At 44.0% G+C, this 25,707-nt stretch overlaps 1 protein-coding gene across 1 annotated transcript in view; it reads left to right on the forward strand.

Moving 5' to 3' along the window:
* The window catches only part of ABHD3 (abhydrolase domain containing 3, phospholipase), a 58,855-nt gene that overhangs the window by 22,320 nt on the left and 10,828 nt on the right, over positions 1-25,707 (forward strand). The window contains exons 4-5 of the mRNA XM_051852073.2: positions 1,591-1,636; positions 18,008-18,120. Of these exons, the coding sequence (XP_051708033.1) occupies positions 1,591-1,636; positions 18,008-18,120 (159 nt within the window). The remainder of the gene's footprint in view (positions 1-1,590; positions 1,637-18,007; positions 18,121-25,707) is intronic.

Genomic DNA, 25,707 nt, shown 5'->3' on the forward strand with positions numbered 1-25,707 from the left:
GGGCCAGCACTGTGGTATAGTGAATAAAGCCACGGCCTACATTGCTGGCATCCCATATGGCTGCTCTGCTTCCAATCCAGCTCCCTGCTAGTGCCCCTGGGAAGGCAGCGGAGGACAGTCCAAGTGCTTGGGCACCTGCACCCATGTGAGAGACCCAGAAGAAGCTCCTGGTTCCTGACTCTTGCAGCCATAGCACCAGCCCTCAATAAATAAATCCTTTAAAAAAATCTAATTTCCCTAAGAGGAGAGTCAGAATTGAGTGTGCTTTGCAAAGTAGAATTCATTAGTGCATAGAGCCTGTACAATGGTCAGGAACACCCTGAAAGAAGAGAAATTGCATCTTAAATGGCCTTGATTGATTGGATAAGTAAACAGACAAAATGAGTTTTAATTTACATGAGTATAGATTCATTAAATCAGAGGCTGTGTAGATGCAAGTCAAGATTTTGTCTGAGGATTACAAAAAATGTACATCCAGGGTTATGTTTGACTGAAAGTTAATTGAGAGTTAAATATGTTTGAAAAGCAGAATGACTTTTTTTTTTTTTTTTTTTTTGACAGGCAGAGTGGACAGTGAGAGAGAGAGACAGAGAGAAAGGTCTTCCTTTGCCGTTGGTTCACCCTCCAATGGCCACCGCTGCAGCCGGCGCACCGCGCTGATCCGATGGCAGGAGCCAGGAGCCAGGTGCTTTTCCTGGTCTCCCATGGGGTGCAGGGCCCAAGCACCTGGGCCATCCTCCACTGCACTCCCTGGCCATAGCAGAGAGCTGGCCTGGAAGAGGGGCAACCGGGACAGAATCCGGCGCCCCAACCGGGACTAGAACCCGGTGTGCTGGCGCCGCAAGGTGGAGGATTAGCCTATTGAGCCACGGCGCCAGCTTCAGAATGACTTTTTGAAGATACCATGGCACTCTGATAGCTACTACTAATAGCTGACTTTATCTTGTGCTTGTACTGAGCCAACAGTGCAATATAGTAAGGCTTTACCAAGGTGATGCAAACAGGATCCTAGGAAACACAAGGTTCGTCTTTCTTCCTGAAGTCAACTGAACTCCATTCAGTAAAATGGGGGGGGGGGTCCCCCAGCTGAGGTGCCTGGGTCCTTATAGCTCTACCTGTACCATTTCCACCTCATGTAAAATTCCAGTCTTTGTTTGCTGAGCTTTGAAGGAACAAGAGCTATTTCTTAGGGCATAAGTAGATATTGATTAATGTTTCAAATATAATGGGTAGAAGACATCATTTTTTCTTTATTTTGAGTAAAATATTTGAATTTTACTTGATTTAAAATGTTTTACTAGCATTTATTAGAGGCCCACCTACATGCAAAAGGAGTTGTAAGAATTCTTGATTGGTAGAAAAAATTAACAGTATCTAAATATGCAATTGTCTAATTTGAACTCACATGTTGAATTTAAAGGACTAGAATAGTATTTTAGTACATTTAGATGGAATTGTCAAACATATCTATAGAACAGATTGTCCAAATCTTTTAATACTCTAAGCCAGCGTCAGTAAGATGACTCTAATAGTATATTATAAGTAATAATCATGTGTAGAAATAACAAAAATTACTTTCCTGGTTTTTAGATGTGTGGTTTTTAACAACAGAGGAGTGGCGGGAGAGAGTCTCCTGGTAAGTAAACTTGAATAACAACACTCAGTTTTTAAGAGTCATTTCCAGTTTTATAATGAAAAGCACAGTCTTTTATTTTTAGAATAACTCTTTAATTGTTTAGGTAAGCAGTACCACTTCATTGTAGAGAAATACAGATAAACAGGTGGTAAATGGTTACAAGACTCATGTTTGTGTAACCAGGAAGTCTTTTAGTCTGTGCTCATTCAGCTCATACATACGTAGCATGTATACTCTATTTTTTGTAAATTAAAATTCTACTTTTTGGGCGCCGCGGCTCACTAGGCTAATCCTCCGCCTAGCGGCGCTGGCACACCGGGTTCTAGTCCCGGTTGGGGCGCCGGATTCTGTCCCGGTTGCCCCTCTTCCAGGCCAGCTCTCTGCTGTGGCCAGGGAGTGCAGTGGAGGATGGCCCAGGTGCTTGGGCCCTGCACCCCATGGGAGACCAGGAAAAGCACCTGGCTCCTGGCTCCTGCCATCGGATCAGCGCGGTGCGCCGGCCGCAGCGCGCCAGCCGCGGCGGCCATTGGAGGGTGAACCAACGGCAAAAGGAAGACCTTTCTCTCTGTCTCTCTCTCTCACTGTCCACTCTGCCTGTCAAAAAAAAAAAAAAATTCTACTTTTTGACTGTATTTGCTGCATTTAACATCAGCAGATACTCATCTATAGCATTTTTCATGCAAAACACTATTTCTTTAAAGATTAACCAGTTCAAAACAAAATTACTAATATCAGTATACTTTTTTTCTCTTATATGACCTTATTTGCCAGCCAGACTTTACATAGAGGAAATGTTATTTAAGCTTTTTTTTATTTAAATATCATTTTCTTTTAAACTTCTAGTTTTTGCTAGAAGGTTTTCAATGTCCTGGAAAATCATCACCATCCAATGTGTAAACCTGTGTTGGAATGAGAAGTACTAGACTCACTGAAATGTTGTTGTGGCTATTTAACTCCTAGTCCCTCTCCTCTTGTGCAGGTCAAAGACACTTCTGCTGAAAATGAAAGAAAATGTTTTAAGTCCGTGACAGAGAGTGACATTAAGAGTGTAAATAATGAAGTCACCTGGAAGTAAAAATTTACAGTCGTGTCACAAATGTCAACACTTTCTAAGAAGCTAGGAAGAAGCTGTTGCCTTTTGCTTGACTTAGGGTCTAGAGGGATTCAGGATCAATGCGATTTCAAAAGCAGAAGCTATAAAGCATTGATGATCAAATGTCTCCAGATAAATAGTAGAGTACCAAAGTTCCCATTTCCCCATGTGGCCTAGGCCTTTAGGAATCTCATAGACAATGCTCTGAAGGGAAGGACTGGAATTTGCCACCATGGCCCTGGCCAAGCAGGGCAACCCGTGTGCGTGCATTCCCCTAGGTACTTCCAGGACACAAAGATGTGAAGACATGATCTGAGGTTCTGGAGCAAGTACCATGCTGCAGAGTCCATTAGATCCCATGAAGTGAGAGACAAAGATCTGTTCCTTCAGCAAAGCTGTAGTGTGTGCTGATTCTGTCAGGGGCTGAGCAAGGGGATAGGGGAAGAAGTATACACGTTAGTGATCAGTCAGGGGCTGAGCAAGGGGATAGGGGAAGAAGTATACACATTAATGAGATACAGCCCTGATCCTTAGGAGGTCAGACTTGAGTCACAGGAGTCACACATGTACTCAGCACAAAGCTACCCCTACAAAAGCAGATTTAGTAAGGCTACCAAGCACAAAGGGAAGGGACAGCTCACTTCCTGGGGGAGGTGGGAGAACTTCCTAGTTGGGGTACCCTTTTGAGTTGGATATTGAGGTTTATGATATTGCACTTCCAGGAGTTCAGAACAAAGAGCATGGAATAACAACTACTGATTTGTGGCTGGATAATGATGATGATAATTTTATCTAATATTTACTGAATCCTAAGACTCAGTCTTGGTTATGTCTTTTGGTATTTAATGTTCAGTAATAGAAACAGCCCAGTATCATTTACAACCACCAATAGCCCTGTTTTCCAGATGATGAAAATGAGATGCAGAGGGTGAAGAACTTGCCCCAGACAAGAAATAGCAAAGCCAGAATTCAGGCCCAGATGAAGGGACTGTGCCCTTATGTTCTTGTCCATGAAGTTATTCTCCCTCTTACTATTCTGGAAGTATTGGGAATTCTTCTAGAACAATGGGGCCAGATTTTGAAGAATCGTGTAGAATTCTAAGAAACCTAATACTGAACTATTGACATTTGGGCACAGGGAAATAACTTAATCATGCTCATTTTTAGAAGGGGATCCATGGTACCAGTGTGTAGAAAAGAAACAAAGGGAGAGAAGGCTGGGGGCTGGGAGACTGGTCAGAGAGTCATTACTACAGACCTACCCAGAGTTGAGTCTGAAAGCAGATGTAGGGGGATAAAGGAGCAAGAACAACAATGAGCAGCATTCACAGGCAAAAACAATGGGATTAATCATACTGTGGGAAGTGAAGAGAGAGGAGCCGAGGGTAATGTGTAGCTTGGCTGGCTGATGCAAGGTGATGATATTTGCTGAAACAGAATGTTTAGGAGAATTTGGTGATTTATAATAAAGAAAAGTATAGGCAGCTCACAGTTTTATGGGCAAAGAAGTCCAGGAGCATGGTCCTGGCATCTGCTTGGCATCCGGTGAGGCCTTGGTGCATCCTGAAATCATAGAGGACATCACATAGGGAGAAACCAGATGTGACCTCATCTAATCATGATCACCTCTTAAGGGCCCAGCCTCCAGATACCATGAGCTCCTGAGTTTGGATTAAGTTTCCAACACATGAAGTTTGGATGAGGGACACATTCAAGCCATAGCATGTGTCCAGCCCTTTAGGAATCTAAAGGGTTTAGGGTGCCTTTTGATTATCCAGGTGGAAATGCCACGTAGCAAGTTGGATATACAGGACTGGCCGTCAGGACATACAGGAGGGCTAGAGAGGGAGACTGGAATTATAGGTGAGCAGGCAAAAGTTGGAGCCCAAGAGTGGTTGAGGTTGTTTAAGGAGTTAATAGACAAAGAGAAGAAAAGTCTGTGAATGGAATCTTGGAAAACAACAAACATGAGGTGTCTTCAAAAACTTAACAGAAAAATGCATATTTTGAAACAGCTTTGTGTGGATTTAAAAAAAAATTGCACCAAAATGAACTTATCTATTTAATTCCATTTTTATGTGAATTGTATGAAGTACCATTGTGGGAAGGAGGAAAAGAAGAGAGGATGAGGAATACTTGAAAACATTTCATCCTTAGTGTGTAAAGTTAATTGGAAATATACTTTGAAAGAATGCAGTAACCCGGCCGGCACCATGGCTCAATAGGCTAATCCTCCGCCTGCAGCTCCGGACACCGGGTTCTAGTCCCGTTCAGGGCACTGGATTCTGTCCCGGTTGCTCCTCTTCCAGGCCATCTCTGCTGTGGCCTGGGAAGGCAGTGGAGGATGGCCCAAGTGCTTGGGCTCTGCACCCCATGGGAGACTGGGAGAAGCACCTGGCTCCTGCCTTCGGATCAGTGTGGTGCACCAGGCACAGCGAGCTGGCCACGGCAGCCATTGGAGGGTGAACCAATGGCAAAGGAAGATCTTTCTCTCTGTCTCTCTCTCTCACTGTCTAACTCTGCCTGTCAAAAACAAAAACAAAAAACAAAACAAAACAAAACAAAACAAAAAAAAGAATGCAGTAACCCAGTAACTTTCAGCCATAAATTCTAATTAGATTTTTAAACAACCTCTGAAGAAAAAAAAATTCAGAATACAGTGTGTTCTTACAAAATGATAATATATAGATAAACTTTCAAAAATTTTTAAAAAAGAACTCACTGAGTTCCAAGAGAGAAGATAAAAGCAGCTCTGTCTCGGGGGTTTTAGAGACAGTGTGTGCATTAAATTCTGATGCACTTGTGTGGCCCAGGCAGGTGTCAGCATCAGAACGGCCAATGCAAAGTGGATGATTCAAACCACTGTCAAGCAGGCAGCGTGGCTGTGCATGGCACGGGGTACCTTAGCCTCAACAAAGGCACCAAGTTCAAGTTCTGTTCTCACTGCTAACTAGCTAGATGATAAAGGACAAGTCAAATACCCTCTGTCTCTTTTTATTATCCAAAAAAATTATAATAATGTGCACATGCCACCTCACCAAGGATATTTGAAGTTCATGTGGAATAATGAATATAAGACTATGGCAAAATAAAGTTTTTTATAATCTGAGGCATAATTGTTACTTTATTAACTCTCATCAGATTTTTAGGATACAAGAAGCATATATTTAATTATAATTAATTTTCTTTCCTAAATTTCTTTTTTATAAGTTGTGCTAAAAAGATATAATTACATTTTGGTCATCCTCCATCTTAATTATTCCTTAAGGTGAATAACAAAAATGAGATGCCAATATTGATTACTAGAGCTAACTTTGACATTTAGATGTCTTGATAATCCTTCTTTCTGACTAAGGGCTATGAACAATTTTTTGAGAATAGAGGGACAATCTTTGTTTATACCTCAGCTTGTTCTGGAAAGGATTTAATGTGGCTCAGACTCAGAGTAAGAAAGACCTTAGAGTAGGCATAAAAAAAGAACAGAGGATGAGTCAGCAAAGATCACACAGGAAGGAACCATCTCTAACTGAAATTAACCCAAAAGAATTTATAAAGGTGAAATGGAATTTAGGGTAAGCAATTCTCCTAGGAGCAGAAGAAATGCAAAGTAAAGGCTTTGCTGAAGTATGTTAAAGATGTACTTGGGATTTATAAGGATTACTGTGGCTCCTGCAAAGAAAGACAGAATTTTCTCCACCATTTTGTCCCCATTTACTAAGTGTCCTGCATTAGTCCTTGGAGGACTGATGGGAAGTCAGAGGCCTTTCTTCCCAGGGTCTTCTTGGGAGACAGCCAGCCCTGTCCTCAGTCCTGACGCTGAACCTCAGATACTGCTTGCAGGGTTCAGGGATCCCTCAGAGTAAAAGGGACTTTTCCTTCAGCCCTGAAGATTGGTTTTCAAGGAAAAGAGTTCAGTAATCCAGATTACCCACAGGCCTCCTATACTATTTATTACCTTATAAACTTAGTTTAGGAATAATAATTTATAAAGAACTCAGCTAATTGAGTTTGTTAAAAACTACATATGACCCCTTTGCTTTCGTATGGAAAGTCCCACAGACTTCTGTGTCCCTAGGTCCAATAAGAAGAGACTCCCAGTTATTTTGGAAAATAGACTGGCAGCTCCTCAGAAAGTTAAGCATAGAATTACTGTGTGACCCAGTGCAACAGAAATGAAATGCATGTCCTCACAAAAATTTATACACATATAAATGTTTATAACAGCAGGATTCAGATTCATGATAGCCAAGAGGTAGCAACAATTTGTGTGTCCATTAGCAGGTGAATAGATAAAGAAAATATGGTATGTCCATAGCACAGAACATTACTCTGCACTAAAAAGGAACGAACTGTTGCATGCTACAATGTGAACTTTGAAAACATTGTGCTGACAGCAGACTCATAGAATGACAATTGCTCTAAATAGCACACTGACCTCCGAATCAGCCCTTAAGGTATTTGGACTGGCTGAAAAGCCCATAAGAGCATTTCAGGCATGGAAAGCCAAGACATTGTGGCAAAAAATATCCTACATGGAGGATCTCTGTAAGACTCCCAGTGGAAAGAAGTGGCCATCAAAGAAGGATGTACTTTTCTCTGAAAGGAGGAGAGAACTCCACTTTGCTTATGGCCGTGTCTAAATACTGTCAGGGCCTGCGCCGCGGCTCACTAGGCTAATTCTCCGCCTTGCGGTGCCGGCACACCGGGTTCTAGTCCTGGTCAGGGCGCCAGATTCTGTCCCGGTTGCCCCTCTTCCAGGCCAGCTCTCTGCTGTGGCCAGGGAGTGCAGTGGAGGATGGCCCAAGTGCTTGGGTCCTGCACCCCATGGGAGACCAGGAGAAGTACCTGGCTCCTGCCATCGGATCAGCGCAGCGCGCAGGCCGCGGCAGCCATTGGAGGGTGAACCAACAGCAAAAGGAAGACTTTTCTCTCTGTCTCTCTCTCTCACTGTCCACTCTGCCTGTCAAATAAATAAATAAATAAATAAAAATACTGTCAGAGATTGTGGATTCAAAAGGCTTCCATAGCCTAAGCAGTTCATGTCAAGAGCCTCAGGTGATCACTGATATCATACATGAGAGTGTTAATTGTTAAATTAACAGCAGGAATCACTGTGCACTTACTTCCCATGGAGGACCTCTGTCCTCAATGAGTTGTATTATGAGAATTAACTTTAAAACTTTTTCTCAGTTTTGTTTGTGTGTGTTTAAATTGTTGAAATCTTTACTTAGAATAGAGTTGGTCTTTCGTGTATAAAGTTAATTAAAAATGAATCTTAATGGAGAATGGGACAGGGAATGGGAGAGAGAGGAGGAGGTGGGGTAGGAGTGGGTGTGGGATGGCAGGTATTCCTAAAGTTGTACTTATGAAATTTGTACTCATTAAATAAAAGGTTTCTTTGGGAAAAAAATAAAACATTTTGCTGACTAAAAGAAGTCAGACACAACAGACCATGTTGTGATTTCATTTATATGAAATATTCAAAATAAACAAATCTATAGAGATGTAATATAGATTAGTGGTTGCCTAGGGCTTGGGATAGGGGATGACAGCCAATGGTAGGAGGTTTCTTTCTGGGATTATACAACTCTGAGTATATTAAAAACCATTGACTTGTATACTTTAAATGGGTGCATTATGTGATATGAGTTATATCCCATCAATTTGTCAAAAAGAAAAGTTTTTTGTTAAAATTTGTTAAAAAGAAATGTCAGGGCAGACATTTGGCATAGCAGTTAAGATAGCGCTTTGGACATCTGGGTTTTAAGTCCTGACTCTGCTTCTGATCCAGCTTCCTGCTAATGGCTACCCTGGGAGGCAAGAGTAATGGCTCAAATACTTGGGCTCCTGACACACCATTTGAGAGACCCAGACTGAGTACCCAGCTCCTGGCTTCTGCCTGGCCCAGTCCTTGCTGTTGCAGGCATTTGGAGAGTGAACCAGCAACTGGAGGATCTCCTTCTCTTTCTCTCTTTCAGGCAGGGATAGACCAGGCAGAAGCCAGAGTCCAGAACTCACTCTGGGTCTCCCTCCTGAATGGCAGAGACCCAAGTACTTGAGCCATTATCTGCTGCCTCCTAGGGCATGCATCAGCAGGAAGCAGGGTGGGAAGCAGAGCCAGAATTTGAACTCAGTCAGATGGGATGCAGGCAGCCCTAGCTGCATGTTAACCACTGCACGAAATGCCTGCCCCCGGATTGGCATTTTTACTGGCTCTGCTTTCAGAAGTCCTCAGATCCTGAAACTGTCATTTCGTAGATGAGGACAGCTCTGGAGACTTGGGGTCACCAACCAAGGTCATAAAGCTGATTCGTAGCCTTATAGTGCAGTATCTTGATCTTGATCTTGATCTTTCAACCCTGGTGGTTAGTGAAGTCAGGCTGAGTGAGAACAGCTTTTATTTGGTTCTTCCCTCAACCCCAGCTACCTTGGGTGGTCAGTTTACAGACATGTGCTCATGTTTCTTACCAGGCTTTCTCAGCTTAGCTTTCTGTGACGGTGGATGTGGTAGGAGGACTAAAAGGAGCCCTTCCCTCTCATGCCCACTTTCCTGGAGGAGGCTTTTGGAAAGGATTAAAGGGCCTCCCTTAGGGCACACAGGGTAGCACCAGCCAGGACAAAGTTCAGCTGTTAAACTTGTACCTTCACACCCTCCTCTCCCATATCCAGTACCTCCCTGTTGTGTCTGATCCAAGTCTGCTTTTTCCCTAAGTGCTCCATGAATAACACCACCAACCCCCTTCACTTCCATCACAACTCAGAAAGGTGGGTCTCAGCCAGATGTGGGTGGAATGCATTTAATCTTTGAGAATCTTCTCCTGACATCAGTGGTTCCAGTCCAGAAATATCAGTTGTGACAAGTGTGGATAAACAAAAGATTGCACATTTCTCTGCATGGTCATGGGTCACTTGATGATGATGAGTCTTCAGAAAAAAATACATCATTAGGCAGTTCCGTCATTGTGTAAACATCATGGAGTGTACATAAACAAAGCTATATAATGCAGCCTACTGTACACCTAGGCTGTATGGTATAGCCCAGCACTGCTAGACAGCAGACTTGTTTGGTGTGTTACTGTACTGAGCAGTGTAGGCATGTGTACAATGGTAAGCATTTGTGTATCCTAAGCATATCTAAACTTAGAAAAGGGCCGGCGCCATGGCTCACTAGGCTAATCCTCCACCTGCAGCACCGGTATCGCAGGTTCTAGTCCCGGTCAGGGCGCCGGATTCTGTCCCGGTTACCCCTCTTCCAGTCCAGCTCTCTGCTGTGGCCCGGGAGTGCAGTGGAGGATGGCCCAGGTCCTTGGGCCCTGCACCCGCTTGGGAGACCAGGAGGAAGCACCTGGCTCCTGGCTTTGGATCAGCGCGGCACACTGGCCACAACGTGCCGGCCATAGTGGCTACTTAGGGGGTGAACCAACGGAAAAGGAAAACCTTTCTCTCTCTCTCTCTCTCTCTCTCACTGTCTAACTCTGCCTGTCAAAAAAAAAAAAAAAAAAAAAGATAAAATAAACTTAGAAAAGGTTTAATAACAATAGTAGGCAATCAAAATTTTTGAGCTCTATTATACTCTTATGAGACTACTGTCATATATGTGCTTTATCATTGACTGAAACATTGTTATGTGATACATTACTGTATTTAAATTCTTTTCAAAATAAAAGACAAAGAATGTTTAACTAAGTAACAAGAGTTTTAGCAATAAGAATTGAATGTAGCTACCATTTATTGAATACTTAATATGTGCCAGCTGATTCTGTAAAGTATGAGATATGTTAAACCAGAATGCTTCAGACCAAAGGATCTCTGAAACAAAAGGTTTATTGAGCTGATACAGATGCTGACCAGATGAAGGACCAGATTCTGGGCCAGGTGCCCTGAGCTGTCAGCAGGAAGGCTAAGCAGCAGTGGGAAAGATGTCCCCTAGAACTAGAGATGAGAGTATTTTTACAATGCAGAATTGGGGAAGGAAAACATGGCTGACACTGAACCTACATTGACTGTAGATAACTATTTTAAGTCAAGGTTCCAACATACATTCAGGAACCTGAGAGTCTATTTTTGGTTTTGCCAGAAACTGTTAGCTGATCTACTTCCTTGTCTTCCTCCACCCTCTGGCCCTTGGGGTTAAATCGAGGAAATTGAGAAAGCTTTGCTTCTATCAGAGATCTGGGAGTACTTCCCCATACATGAGATTTCCCTTCTCCCAGGTCTCACTAGATACGTGTTTCCTCTCTCGTCGCTGCAGCTTCCACCTCTCTTGGCTCAGCTCTCACCCCATTCCTCTATTCCCTTGGAGCAGTGGTTCTCAACCCTGGCCTCACGTCAGCATCCTCTGGGAAGCTTCAGAAAATCCGAACGCTGTCCTCCTGAACGTTTGGGCCCTTTTGGGCTGGTGGAGTCTGGGGTCTGCAGGTGTTTTTATTTTGTTGTTGCTTTTTTTTTTTTTTTTAAGCGTTCTTCAGTGAGCCTCGTGTGCAGACAGGACTGACCCCTGTGTCGTGGAGAACAGTCCCCAGTCTCCCTGACCCAGGCAAGCCGTGTTTGGCCCCAAACACAGCTGCAGAGGGAGATCATGCGATTTGCCTCTAGGAGCTTGGACTGAAAATAACTCCTGTCTGCCTGGCTGACCTGCTCTAAGCCAGTGAACAAAACTGCCCCCTTCTCGGTGTGCCTTGTAGAGCAGGGCCGTGTGAGCACAGATGCGGCCGGCTGCAGCATTTGCAGGACGTGACACTCAGGCTACCTTGACCTCTGAGTTGGCCCAGGTATTACCTGGGGCTCTTTGTTTTGTGATTAGTCTAAAAAAAAAAATTAGCAAGGTCTTGGGTGAATTTAGACACTTGATCATTTTATTGTCTACCCATGATGAGGCAAAATGTTAGTTCTTTAAATTGCTGGCTTGATTTATGTGCCTATACTTTTTCTTTTATCTGACTCCTTATTTCATAAACATATTCCAAAAACCAGATCAGTTTTCTTGGGCAGTACACTGGGTGCTGGATTGGGATGAAAACAAACAAATCACATTGTAGAGACTGATTAAAGAACATATAATTAGTCCTATTATAAAAAAATTATTGATTTTTAGGGGGCCACATGTACACAAGCATCACAGAGCTTATTGAAATAGCATATTATCAAATATTTGAGTACACATGATTACTTCAGAGAAGAGTGTGAAATGAAATACTCCAAACTCCTAATGACTATCAGATACTACAGCAAGGTAAATGTAAAACTGAAATAATAACATGTCTTTTTCAGTTTTTATTTTACTGGACAAAAAACTAAAGTCCCAGATGGCCTGGTTCAGTATTGGATGGGTGGTAATGCTGGCCCTGAGAGAGAAAAGCATTCGGAGTTATGGCTTCTACTGCAGATTAGTGAATTAATCTTCTCCCAGAATAGCTAGGGAGAGTCAGGCTACCTGATTAACTGGGTGAGTTTTAAAATTTGTTTCCAGGGGCAGGCATGTGATGCAGCAGTTAAGACACCATTTAGGATACTCACATTCTGTCAGAGTGCCTGAGTTTGAGTCCCAGCTCCACTCCGATTCCAGATTTTTTTTCTGTGCCCTTGGGGGTGAGGAGGGAAGCAGCAAGTGATGGCTCAAGTAGTTGGGTCCCTGCCACCCATGTAGGAGACCCAGATTGAGCCCCTAACTCCTGGCTTTAGCCTATCCAAGTCCTGGCTGGTTGTGTGGTTGTGGGCATTTGGGGAGTGCACTGGTGCAAGCCTTCCTAGTTAAAGCTGTGTGTGAAACTGCCTTCTCCTTTTCCTTTAACTACAAAACTGACAAACTGCCCCGTCCTGTAGCTCTGGGAGAGCTCTTTCTGCCTCTGAAATAAAAAGAAAATAAGTGAATACATTTTTATAGAGAGATTACTCGAGCAGTGTATTTGAGGAGGAAAGGCCTTGTTGCAGGGTTAGCTGGCACCATGCCTTACCCACTTGGCACTTACCACTCCCATACAGGTGGACCTCAGGGCTTCCAGCTCCCTTCCCCAGCCACTGGACCTGCTGGGCCTGTGCTCAGGGCAGACCAGAGGTGCCTGGGGAGTGGACTTCCTCAAGGAGCAGCTGCCAACCAGTGGCTGCAGGGAACTGGTGGACAAATAACTTACCTCACTTGCCACGGCAGTCAGTACAGTCCCCAGGAGTGGCCCACGGAGTCCCTGGTGCCCACAGCTGTAAACTTTTTGGTAACAGTTTCTTTCTTTTTCAACTTATTTATTTGAGAGTCAGAGAAAAGGAGACAGACCTCCCATCTGCTGACTTACTCCCAAAATGACTGCACTGGCTGGGAGGATGTGGAAGCCTAGAGCTCAGTCCAGGTCTCTCATATGGGTGGCAGAGAACCAACTACTTGAGCCATCACCTGCTGCTTCCCAGGGCCTGCATTAGCAGGAAGCTGGAATCCAGAGCTGTCTGGGATTTGAACCTCTGCCCTCCAGTATGGGATGCAGGCATCTTAAGCCATGTCTTGGTTGCTTTGCAAAAGTCCTCTCCCACTGACACTTCTGATACCACCTTCCTGACGGGACGGATGCACTCACATGCTTGCCTGTGGGCCCTTCCGAGAGAATCCAATTTAGCAGGCCTTTACCCAAATGGAGAAAAAGTTTGCCTCTGTTTCCTGGAAGAGGTACTGAGGAGGAGGAAGCTACAGGACAGGGCAGGTTGTCAGTTATGTGGTTAAGGGGGAAGGAGGCAGTGTCACCTACAGCTTAAACTAGGAAGGCCTGCCTCAATGCCATCTATAGAAACATGGGATTTTGGGCCGGCGCCGCAGCTCACTAGGCTAATCCTCCGCCTAGCGGCGCCGGCACACCGGGTTCTAGTCCCGGTCAGGGCGCCGGATTCTGTCCCGGTTGCCCCTCTTCCAGGCCAGCTCTCTGCTGTGGCCAGGGAGTGCAGTGGAGGATGGCCCAGGTGCTTGGGCCCTGCACCCCATGGGAGACCAGGAAAAGCACCTGGCTCCTGGCTCCTGCCATCGGATCAGCGCGGTGCGCCGGCCGCAGCGGCCATTGGAGGGTGAACCAACGGCAAAGGAAGACCTTTTTCTCTGTCTCTCTCTCTCACTGTCCACTCTGCCTGTCAAAAAATTAAAAAATAAATAAATAAAAAAGAAAGAAACATGGGATTTTGGAAGCATTGAGTTTTCCTGAAGAGAAAAAAAAGGTTTACTTTTGAGCATTTAGAGTTTGAAGGACTGATGGAGCATTATAGGAATGCTGCCTTCTGGAACATAAAGACTGGAACCAGGAGCTTGGTATGAGTTAGAGAGTGGGCACTTAGGAATGGTCATTGCGTAGAGATGGTTGATGAAGGTATGGAGACGGATGAGATCTTCAAAAATTGGGTATTGACCAAAGAATGAGCAGGTGCAGGCCTAAGGCAGAGCATCTGGGAATGAATACACACATGGGAGCTGTGGGAAGGACAGGAACTGGGTAGGAAGTGGAAAGCCAGCAGCAGCAGAGCCAGGATAGTCATCATGGTAGCTGGGGGAGACCCATCAGGAGGCAGACTGTGTTGGAAGGCTCTAGATTTGCTAAGTGTCTGAGTTCTAGTAACTTCTGAGCCGCACTAGTGGATCATTATGTATCAGGCAAGGCATAATTGGCTCCCAACATTTTAACATTGTGTCTGTTGCAGCATAGCACAGCTGGAGCTAAAGGTATCTATTATTGTGAAAGGAAAATTTGATTACTAAGTTAAATCGTATATTGCTTCATCTAAGGCAGTGCCAGAAAACCCTAATCCTTCATTGGAGTGTTATTCACTTCGATCTTAATGTAATCTGTTTGAAAAAAAAAAAAATCGATTCTTATTTGTCTACTGTGTACTTCATGCAAACCCAGTGCTTTACAAGAATTACTTTACTTATTATAGGCATATAATCCAAGTTCAGCTATTTGTGATCCTTGACAAATTACCCAACCTTGCTGAACTTCAGTTTCTTTTTGTGTAATTAAGGAACCAGGTAACATCTATGGGCCTCCCTGGTAGTAGGATTCTGCAATCCTGGGAATTTCCCCTAGGCCATTTTTCTTTTTTTTTCTTTTTTTTTTTTTTTTTTTTTTTTTGACAGGCAGAGTGGACAGTGAGAGAGAGAGACAGAGAGAGAAAGGTCTTCCTTTGCCGTTGGTTCACCCTCCAATGGCCGCCGCGGCCGGCGCGCTGCGGCCGGCGCACCGCGCTGATCCGATGGCAGGAGCCAGGAGCCAGGTGCTTTTCCTGGTCTCCCATGGGGTGCAGGGCCCAAGCACCTGGGCCATCCTCCACTGCACTCCCTGGCCACAGCAGAGGGCTGGCCTGGAAGAGGGGCAACCGGGACAGAATCCGGCGCCCCGACCGGGACTAGAACCCGGTGTGCCGGCGCCGCTAGGCGGAGGATTAGCCTAGTGAGCCGCGGCGCCGGCCCCATTTTTCTTATAACCTCTGTGTGTGTGTGTGTGTGTGTGTGTCCACACACACACACATATACTTCACTTAAACCCTATTAATAGGAATACATGTCAGGGTCTATTCAAATCATTCAGAAATTTTTAAAAATATTTATTTATTTATTTATTTGAAAGTCAGAGTTGCACAGAGAGAAGGAGAGGTAGAGAGAGAGACAGGTTTTCCAACCACTGGTTCACTGCTCAATTGCCCGCTACGGTCAGAGCTGTGCCGATCTGAAGCCATGATCCAGCAGCTTCTTCTGGGTCTCCCACGTGGGTGCAGGGGCCCAAGGACTTGGGCCATCTTCACTGCTTTCCAGGCCATATCAGAGAGCTGGATCGGAAGTGGAACAGCTGAGACTCAAACCGGCACCCATATGGGATGCTGCTGGCACTGCAGGCAGTATCCACTATGCCACAGCACCAGCCCCCAGAAATTTTTTAAAACAGTTTTATTGAGATATAATTCACATACAATAGTATTAATTTTTTTACATTTACAAAATTTACTTAAGGTATATAAATTTCATGTATACAGATTCAGGAACATAGTGATACTTCCCACCCTAGACTCCCTCCCACCTCCACTCCCACCCTTTCTCCTCCTTCCTCTCCTATTCCTTCTCTGAATCTTTATAATGATATACTTTATACTCATAAAATTAACCCCACACTAAGTAATGAATTCAACAAATAGTATGAAAAAAAAAAAAACCACTGTTTCTCAACAGTAGGAGCCAGGGCTCTAAACAATCACTGAAGCTCAAAATGCCAATTTCACTCCTATACTGTATGTTTTTGGTACTCTATTAGTTATCACAGATCAGGGAAAACAGGTCTTTTTGGGACTGGCTTATTTCTTTAAATATAATGGTTTCTAGTTACATCCATTTTGTTGCAAAAGACAGGATTTGATTATTTTTTATGACTGAGTCGTATTCCATAGTGTATGTATACCATAATTTCTTGACCCAGTCATCAGTTAGTTGATGGACATCTGAATTGATTCCATATCTTAGCTATTGTAAATTGAGCTTCAATAAACATGGAGGTACAGATAAATCATTCAGAAATTTTAAAGCTGTGCAGTGTGACTTACATATAATAAAATCTGAATGAGTGTGTTCTTGCAGCAATTGCTATGAATGACCATGACAGAAAATACTGTTCTTTATAAGTATCTCAACTTAGTAGTTACTTACTAACTATTAAGATATTGTGGAAGTTGTTTAACCTCTTTAAATTCAGTTTCCTCATTTATAAAATCGATGTAGTAATAGGAACTTCCTCAGTGTTTTGTAGATAATAATTTACTCAATAAATGTTACTTATTCTAAATACTGTCAGGTTATCAATTGTCATTGGGAGCATTTCATATTTGTAGATTTCAAAAAGAGGATACTAGGTAACAAGTAATACTAGGGATGAGTTTAATTGGACAAATCATTGAAAACTGATTTTCTCCAACTACTCGTGGGTGATCAGTGAGTGATACATAAACTTCCTAGTGTGATCTTGGTTTTTTGGAATATTAAAATTGGGTGGTGCGGATGACTAGTTTCTAGATTTATTAATGTCATCAGCTTCTTCCCCTTGTTACTAAGTTTTGGTTATTTTGTCACACAGAAACTTTATTCAGATGCATGCTCTCACATATATTCTCCGAGAGGTCTGCAGCTCCCTGCTCCCAGAACTCAAATGGAACATCTGTGATGCTTTTCTGCTATAAACAGAGCCCTTATTGATGAAGTGCACATGAAAACCGATTGTTCTAGTGCATTATGTATTGAGGCATCATCAGCTTTATGGAATTTAACATTTTAAGTGTCTGTTGCAGTGTGGCACCACTGGGGCTATGTGGATATGCTATTATAAAATAAAATATTTCGTTAATAAATCACACTGTATATTGCCTTATTCATCTGGAGCCATGCAGCCCTAAACCATCCTTCCCTGGCAAATGGCACACAGGGTGGAAAAAACAGTTCCCCAGTTAGAAGTGAGCAAGTTAGAACTTCTGTAGCAGTACTGGAAAAGAATTTTTTGCTTATTTGCTTTTGCTTTTTCTGCTGGCTTGTTTTTCTCTCTCTCTTTTTTTTTTTTTTTTTTTTTTTTGACAGGCAGAGTGGACAGTGAGAGAACGAGACAGAGAGAAAGGTCTTCCTTTGCCGTTGGTTCACCCTCCAATGGCCGCCACGGCCGGCACATTGCGCTGATCCGAAGGCAGGAGCCAGGTGCTTCTCCTGGTCTCCCATGTGGGTGCAGGGCCCAAGCACTTGGGCCATCCTCCACTGCACTCCCGGGCCATAGCAAAGAGCTAGACTGGAAGAGGAGCAACCAGGACAGAATCCAGCGCCCCGACCGGGACTAGAACCCGGTGTGCCGGCGCCGCAGGCGGAGGATTAGCCTACTGAGCCACGGCGCCAGTCCTGGCTTATTTTTCAATAAAGGATTATTTTGGCTTTTCGTGGGCATTAAAATAAGTTTTTTTTCCCTATAAAAAAATAATTCTCCACGTTCTCTTCGCAAATCAGTTGTCCTTGTGACACTACAGACAGATTTGAGTATGATTCTTATCTCTTTAGTGGGAGTGTGTCCGTGTTGGTCTCCTCCCATTGTTTACATGTTCAGAATCATTTCGTTAGTGCCACCCCGAATCATGTTGGCTTTAGCAAATATGCGCATTGCAGGATATGAAAATGACAAATTATTGTTATTCTTAGTCCTTACATACTTATGACTTCTTGCTCTTTTTTACATTTCTGCATATTACATATCAGTCTCACATTTTAATTTTTGTGCTTTATTTCTCGCCGCTTCCAGACGCCACGGACTTACTGTTGTGCAAACACGGAAGACTTGGAGACGGTTATCCACCATGTGCACAGCCTGTACCCTTCTGCGCCTTTCCTGGCAGCAGGAGTTTCCATGGGAGGGTAAGGTTTTCCTTTTCTGAAATTTCAAACAGAAGTGACCTTACTGCTGTCTCTTTCAGAGTACTCTAAGTGAGCTACATAGATATTTTAAAGTAAGTAGTTGATTTTTATCCTATTTGATCACATGCGGATGAATGAATGAACCGGAAGAATTAATTCGGGTGAATAGTCGTATTTTCCTTGACTGCCAGTCTCTGTGATGGGAAGGAGACAAGCACTTCTGCAGGGTCGTTGGGTTTTCTGATCCTAAAAGCTTGTCTCAGTGCCCCGAAGCTGACTTGCCTCCCTCTGTGGCGCCATTTTGACCTCTGATTCCCCGAGGCCCTCTTTGCCAGGAGACTGAACTTGTAGTATGACATTCACCGCAGAAATAATAATTGCTTGCTGTCTCCAACTGCAGTAGCCTTCAAAGTTGGGTTTCCCTAGGTAGTGTTTTGTTTTGCTTTGTTTTGTTTTGTTGCTGGGCAAGTGGACCTACTGTGGAATGTTCTCCTAGAAACTGAAATTCTGTTGTTAATCCCCTACTCCAGCTACTGTTTGATGTGTGTGAATATTATTATCCTTTGTTCTGTTTGTCATTACATTGGGGCTTATTTGGAACTCGTATTTACTGTGTTTATATTTAGGCTATGTCTACTAATAATTGTTTATATATTTGTGTTCCAGTGATAGTGAACTTAAGGAAATACAAAATTCTTATCTGGCATTTTACTGTGCTTTAGATTCCTTGAACCATTGTCCAAACTATTTTTTAAAATCAGCATACACTTGAGATAGAAAATTATGCTTTTTTTCTTGATTTTATAATTGATTTATCTGTCATTTCAGTTTCAAAACATCTTAGGAGTATATACCATTAAACAGAAAAAATTAGATTTTAACCACAGCTTTTTAGATACTGATAAAACATAAAACTGAGAAGAGAAGAATACATTTCTTACATTAGCATGGAAGGTCTGACTTGACCTAGTAAAGGAAAAATTCGCAACCAAGGCAGAAAACCCAGGCAGCTCTCTCATCTGTGCTTAGTGGACAGAATTTAGCTTCTATTTCCTTTGCTCCATAATATGTACCTTAAAGGGCAGGGAGGGAATTGAATTTTCCCCCTTAATCATATAAATTCTTGACTGATTTTTTAAAGGCCAGGCCTTACATTAGCAAGCCCAGATTTTGTCTTCAGAAGCTGCTGGGAAATGCCAATTTGTGCAGCCTTAAAGCCCTGGTGCCTGGAGGCAAAACTTGACCGTTAGCCTTCACAGCTGGTTGAATGTTAATGTCTTGTAAATTGCTTGAAGGAAGCACTCTTTCTAGTTGCCTGGTGCTGTGACCATTCCTGCAGACACTTGACAGCTTTCTTCCCAAGATGCAACACAAAAGCACAGCCTGTGGAAGATCCTTATGTCTAGGACCCCTTGGGCTGGGGGGAACCCCAGGCCCGTGATCCCGGGAGCCAGCTTTGAACCCAGACTGACTCTAGACAGGGAGTCCATGTCATTCTAGACTCAATCAGATTCCAGTCTCCCAGTGAGTGGCTAAACAAAGCCTAAAAGTATGCGGCCGGGGGTGGGGGTGGGGGGGGGACATTGTGGCACAGTGGCACAGTGGATTGAGTCTCACAGCCTGTGAAGCCAGCATCCCATATGGGTGCTGGTTTGAATCCCAGCTGCTCCATTCTTGATCCAGCTCCTTGCTAATGTGCTTGGGAAAGCAGCAATGTGTGGCCCAAGTACTTGGGCTCCTGCATCCATGTGGAAGACCTGGATGAAGTTCCAGGCTCCTGGCTTCAGCCTGGCCCTGCCCTGGCCATTGCAGCCATTTGAGTGAAACAGCAGAAGGAAAATCTGCCCCTCTCTCTGTCACTCTGCCTTTCAAATAAATAAATAAATATTTTTAAAAAAATGCAGAGGGACAGGTGTTTTGCACAGTGATTAAGATACAAGTTAGGACATGCATGTGCTGTATCAGAGTGCCTGGGTTTGATGCCTGGTTCCGCTCCTGACTGCAGCTAACTGCTGATGGAGGCCCTGGGAGCAGCAGTGGTGGCTTAAGTGGTTGGGTTCTCACCACCCTAATGGGTGGGTTAAGTTTCTCACTCTGGCTTTGGCCCTAGCCCAGCTCTGGTGATTATGAGCATTTGGGGAGTGAACCAACAGTGGGACAATGGGTGCTCACTCGTTCTCTTTCTCCATCTGTCTCTCTTTTGTTCTTGAAATTAAATTCATTCATTCATTTAAAAAAGATGCCCATATCCCATATTGGAGTGCCTGAGTTCAGTATCTGCTCCCTGACTCCAGGTTCCTGATAATGCAAATCCTGGGAAGCAGCAGTGACAGCTCAGGTAGCTGGGTTCCTGCCACCCACGTGGGAGATGTGGATGGCGTTCCTCACTCCCAGCCTCAGACCCAGTCAGGGAGCACTGCAGGAGTTTGCAGAGTGAACCAACAGATGGGAGCATTCTCTCTCTGGGTGTCTCTCTGCTTCTCAAATAAATAAATATTAAAATTAAATAAATTAAAACCATAGGAAATTCCAAATATAATCAACCCTCCATATTCCTGAGTTCTGCATCCATGGCTTTAACCAACTGAGGATCAGAAATATTCCCACTGCTCTTAAGGTGTGGTAGGAAAGTTTAAAAAAATTACCAAAATGTTTATGAATCTTTATTTTGTACATAAAACATTTAACATTGGGAGCTGACATTGTGGTACAATGAAATAAGCTGCAACTTATAACGACAGCATCCCATACTGGTGTGCCAATTCAAGTCCCAGCTGCTCTGCTTCCAATCCAGCTTCTTCCTAATGTGCCTGGCAAAGGAGTGGAAGATGCCCCAAGTACTTTTATCCCTGTCATCCATGTGGGAGACATGGATGGAGTTCCAGGCTTCTGGCTTCAACCTGGCACTGCCCTAGCTATTGCAGGCATTTGGAGAGTGAACCAGTGGATGGAAAATCAAGCTCACTCTCTCTTTCTTCTCTCCACCCCCCCCAACTCTCCATCTCAAATAAATAATTTTTTTTAAAAATTGTTTTACTTATTTTGAAAGGCAGAGTTACAGAGAAAGAGAGGGAGAGACTGAGAGAGAAGTCTTCCATCCACTGCTTCACTCTCCAAATGGCTGCAAGGCCAGGGCTGGGCCAGGCAGAAGCCAGGAACCAGGAGTTTCTTCCGGGTCTACAATGCGGGTGCATGAGCCCAAGGACCTAGGCCATCTCCTGGTTTCCCAGGTGCATTAGCAGGGAGCTGGATCAAAAGTGGAGCAACCAGGACTCGAACCAGTGCCCATATGGAATGCCAGTGCTGCAGGCTATAACTTAACCCACTAGACCACAGCACCAGCCCCAAATAAATAAATCTTTTAAAAAATCCATTAAGAAACAATTGACACGGACACTTTGTCATTAAAGAGGTACTTTGTCCTAAAAGTTAGTTGATTAGGATTAAATACTTCATTTGTACCCAGGCCCCATTGTGAAGGGTAAATTTCTGTTTTGAAAAGTGGAAATGGGGGTGAGTGTTTAGCTTATTAGTTAAGACACCTGTGCCCCATAGCAGAGTACTTAGATTCAATACACATCTTTGGCTCCTGACCCCAACTTCTGCTCCTGCAGACCCTGGGAGGCAATGATGGCAGCTCAAGTAATTGGGCTCCTCCCCCCAACCCTGTGGGATCAGAGTTCCTACTCCTGGTTTCAAATCAACCTAGTTTCAGCCCGGAGAACATTTGGAAATTGAACCAGCAGATGGGTGCTCTCCCTCTTCCCACCCCCTTTCCTTTCCTCTTTCTCCCTCCCTCCCTCCTTCTGTCCCTTCCCCTTTCCTTCTACCCTTACTTCTCCCTCTCTCTTTCAAATAAATAAATTTTAATGGAAATATAAAAGTTTGTGTTCTATAACTTAAAGTAATAAAATATCCTTTCTATATGCAAAAAGTGGAGAGGGAGGAGAAAATACCCAAGGAAAAATAACTGCATCATGCACAGAGGGTTTTTTTTTTTTTTGTCAGTTTTCCTTAAACAGTAAGTATAACAGCCATGCACATGGCATCTGCATTGTATTAGATATTCTAAGGAATCTAGAGGTGATGCGGGGGTGGGAAACCTTTTCCTATCAAGGGCCCTTTGGACATTTATAACATTACTCATAGGCCATACAAAATTATCAGCTTAAAATTGTCCTGCTATAGATTTATTGAATTTCAAGTCCTGCCTGCAGTTGCCTTGGCAGGACCAGACCAAATGATTTCTGTGGGCCTTAAATGGCCTGTGGGCTGGACGTTCCCCACCTCTGAATTTTAAAATATATGGAAGAAAGTGGCCGGCGCTGTGGCTCAATAGGCTAATCCTCCGCCTTGCAGCGCCGGCACACCAGGTTCTAGTCCCGGTCGGGGCGCCAGATTCTGTCCTGGTTGCCCCTCTTTCAGGCCAGCTCTCTGCTGTGGCCTGGGAAGGCAGTGGAGGATGGCCCAGGTCCTTGGGCCCTGCACCCGCATGGGAGACCAGGAGAAGCACCTGGCTCCTGCCATCGGATCAGTGCGGTGCGCCGGCCGCAGCGCGCCGGCCGCGGCGGCCATTGGAGGGTGAACCAACAGCAAAGGAAGACCTTTCTCTCTGTCTCTCTCTCTCTCACTGTCCACTCTGCCTGTCAAAAAAAAAAAAAAAAAAAAAAAAGTATATGGAAGAAAGTGTGTAGTTAGTTCTATGTACCCGCAGATGTTGGCATCTGAGTGGCATCCTGGAACCAATCCCATATGGATCCTGAAGGAGGACTGTAACTGTGTATGTATATAAAAGACAGGAATAGGCCGGCGCCGCGGCTTACTAGGCTAATCCTCTGCCTGCGGCGCCGGCACCCCAGGTTCTAGTCCTGGTCGGGGTGCCGGATTCTGTCCTGGTTGCTCCTCTTCCAGGCCAGCTCTCTGCTGTGGCCCAGGAGGGCAGTGGAGGATGGCCCAAGTGCTTGGGCCCTGCCCCCGCATGGGAGATCAGGAGAAGCACCTGGCTGCTGGCTTTGGATCGGTGCAGCGCGCCGGCAATAGCAGCTATTTGGGGGGTAACCAACGGAAGGAAGACCTGTCTCTCTGTCTCTCTCACTAACTCTGCCTGTCAAAAAAAAAAAAAAAAAAAAAGACAGGAATAGTCCCCATGGACTCATCACGCAGCTTCAATAATTAACAACGCATGGATACACTTGTTCCATCAGTGTCACCCGCCTCCCCCATTCACTCCCAACTCTGGTTATTTTATTTATTCATTTGAGAGGTGAGTGCTCTTATTTGCTGGTTCCCTCTCCAACTGCCTACAATGGCTGAGACGAGGGCGTTCCAAAGCCGGGAGCTGGGAACTCAGTCCAGGTATCCCACAGGACCTAACTATTTGAGCCATCACCACTGCCTCCCAGGGTCTGAAGTTGCAGGAAACTGGAATCAGAAGCCAGAGGCCAGTATTGAAACCAGGCTTTCTGATAAGGGCTGTGGGCATGTTAAACTCTAGGCTAAACAGCCCTCCATTCTAATTATTGTGAACTAAATCTCAGATGTTATTTATTGTTATTACAGTTGGTATCTCCAAAAGGTAGAGTATCTTTTAAACAACAAGAAAAAGCAAAGGCCTAATACTGTTATCTCACCTGAACATAATTAAGTCATTCCTAAATATCATCAAATATAAAGTCAGTGTTTGTGTTTCTTTGATTTTACAGTATCTCTTAATCCATGGGTTCTTTCTTTTTATTTATTTATTTATTTATTTTTAAGATTTATTTATTTGAAAGACAGAGTTACAGAGAGGCAGAGGCAGAGGCAGAGAGAGAGAGGACTTCCATCCATTGGTTCACTTCCCAGATGACTGCAATGGCTGGAGCTGAGCCAATCTGAAGCCAGGAGCCAGGAGCTTCCTTCTGGTCTCCCACGTGGGTGCAGGGGCCCACGGACTTGGACCATCTTCTACTTCTTTCCCAAGACATAGCAGAGAGCTGGATCAGAAGTAGAGCAGCCAGGACTCAAACTGGTGCCCATATGGGATGCTGGCACTGCAGGCACCGGCCCCATCCATGGATTCTTTCTACAGCTTCCTCCTTTTTTTTTCCCCCCCTTAGGATTTTTTTTTTCTTTAGGTGATAAAATTAAATCTTTTGAGCCTTTCTTGAGGGTAATATTATTTTGCTGCTGAGTAACCAACAAGAACCACCTACAGCTACATGGGTTTGTCTACCCCTGGATCTTCCCACTCCTGAGTGCCGCTTCCAGCCCTTGCCGTTGGGTGCAAGCGGGCCCAGGTGACTCGTATGGCCACCCAGGGCAGTTGTCTCAGAATCTCAGGGGTCTACCCCAGATATCAGTAGTGGCTTTGCAGCCTCTCCAGGTGATTCCAACCCACAGCCACAGTTGAAAACATTCTCAGGATGAATTTCTCTCATTATTTACTTCTTAGAAGGATCCATACAAGTATGCAAGGAATAATTGTGTATTTGAGACATGCTCAAGCTGACTTGCCCCAAACAGTAGAGTTAGAAACATACAGGGGATTCCAATTCAATCCCATCAAGGTGGCATGTACCAATGCCATCTCACTAGTCCCAGTGATCAATTTCTGTTCACAATTGATCACAATGATAGGACTAAGAGTCAAAGGGATCACATAAACAAGACTAGTATCTGAAAATACTAACCAATAGAACAAAAAAGGGAGAGAACAATCCAACATGGGAAGTGGGATACACAGCAGACTCATAGAATGGCAGATGTTCTAAACAGCACTCTGGCCTCAAAATCAGCCCTTAAGGCATTCAGATCCGGCTGAAAAGCCCATGAGAATATTTCAGGCATGGAAAGCCAAGACACTCTGGCCAAAAAAAAAAAAAAAACCCTAAATGAAAGATCTCCACGAGTGAGATCCCAGTGGAAAGAACAGGTCATCAAAGAAGGATCTCCGCGAGTGAGATCCCAGTGGAAAGAACAGGTCATCAAAGAAGGAGGTACCTTTCTCTGAAGGGAGGAGAGAACTTCCACTTTGACTATGACCTTGTCTAAATATGATAAGAGTCAGTGAACTCAAAAGGCTTCCATAGCCTTGGCAACTCATGACTGGAGCCTAGGGAGATTACTGATGCCATAAATAAGAGTGTCAATTTGTTAAGTCAACAACAGGAGTCACTGTGCACTTACTCCCCATGTAGGATCTCTGTCCTTAATGTGCTGTACATTGTGGTTTAATGCTATAACTAGTACTCAAACAGTATTTTTCACTTTGTGTTTCTATGTGGGTGCAAACTGTTGAAATCTTTACTTAATGTATACTAAACTGATCTTCTGTCTATAAAGAGAATTGAAAATGAATCTTGATGTGAATGGAAGGGGAGAGGGAGTGGGAAAGGGGAGGGTTGCGGTGGGAGGGAAGTTATGGGGGGGGGGAGCCATTGTAATCCATAAGCTGTACTTTGGAAATTTATATTCATTAAATAAAAATTTAAAAAAAGGAATAATTGTGTGATTTGTCCCATTCAAAGTTGAGTCAACTGCAAGTGAAATAAACACATGGATGAACATCAGGAAAGAACGAAGATACTTGGGTGCTTTTCCGAGCTA

This window comes from Oryctolagus cuniculus, chromosome 10 (genome assembly GCF_964237555.1).
Source record: "Oryctolagus cuniculus chromosome 10, mOryCun1.1, whole genome shotgun sequence".
Taxonomy (NCBI): domain Eukaryota; kingdom Metazoa; phylum Chordata; class Mammalia; order Lagomorpha; family Leporidae; genus Oryctolagus; species Oryctolagus cuniculus.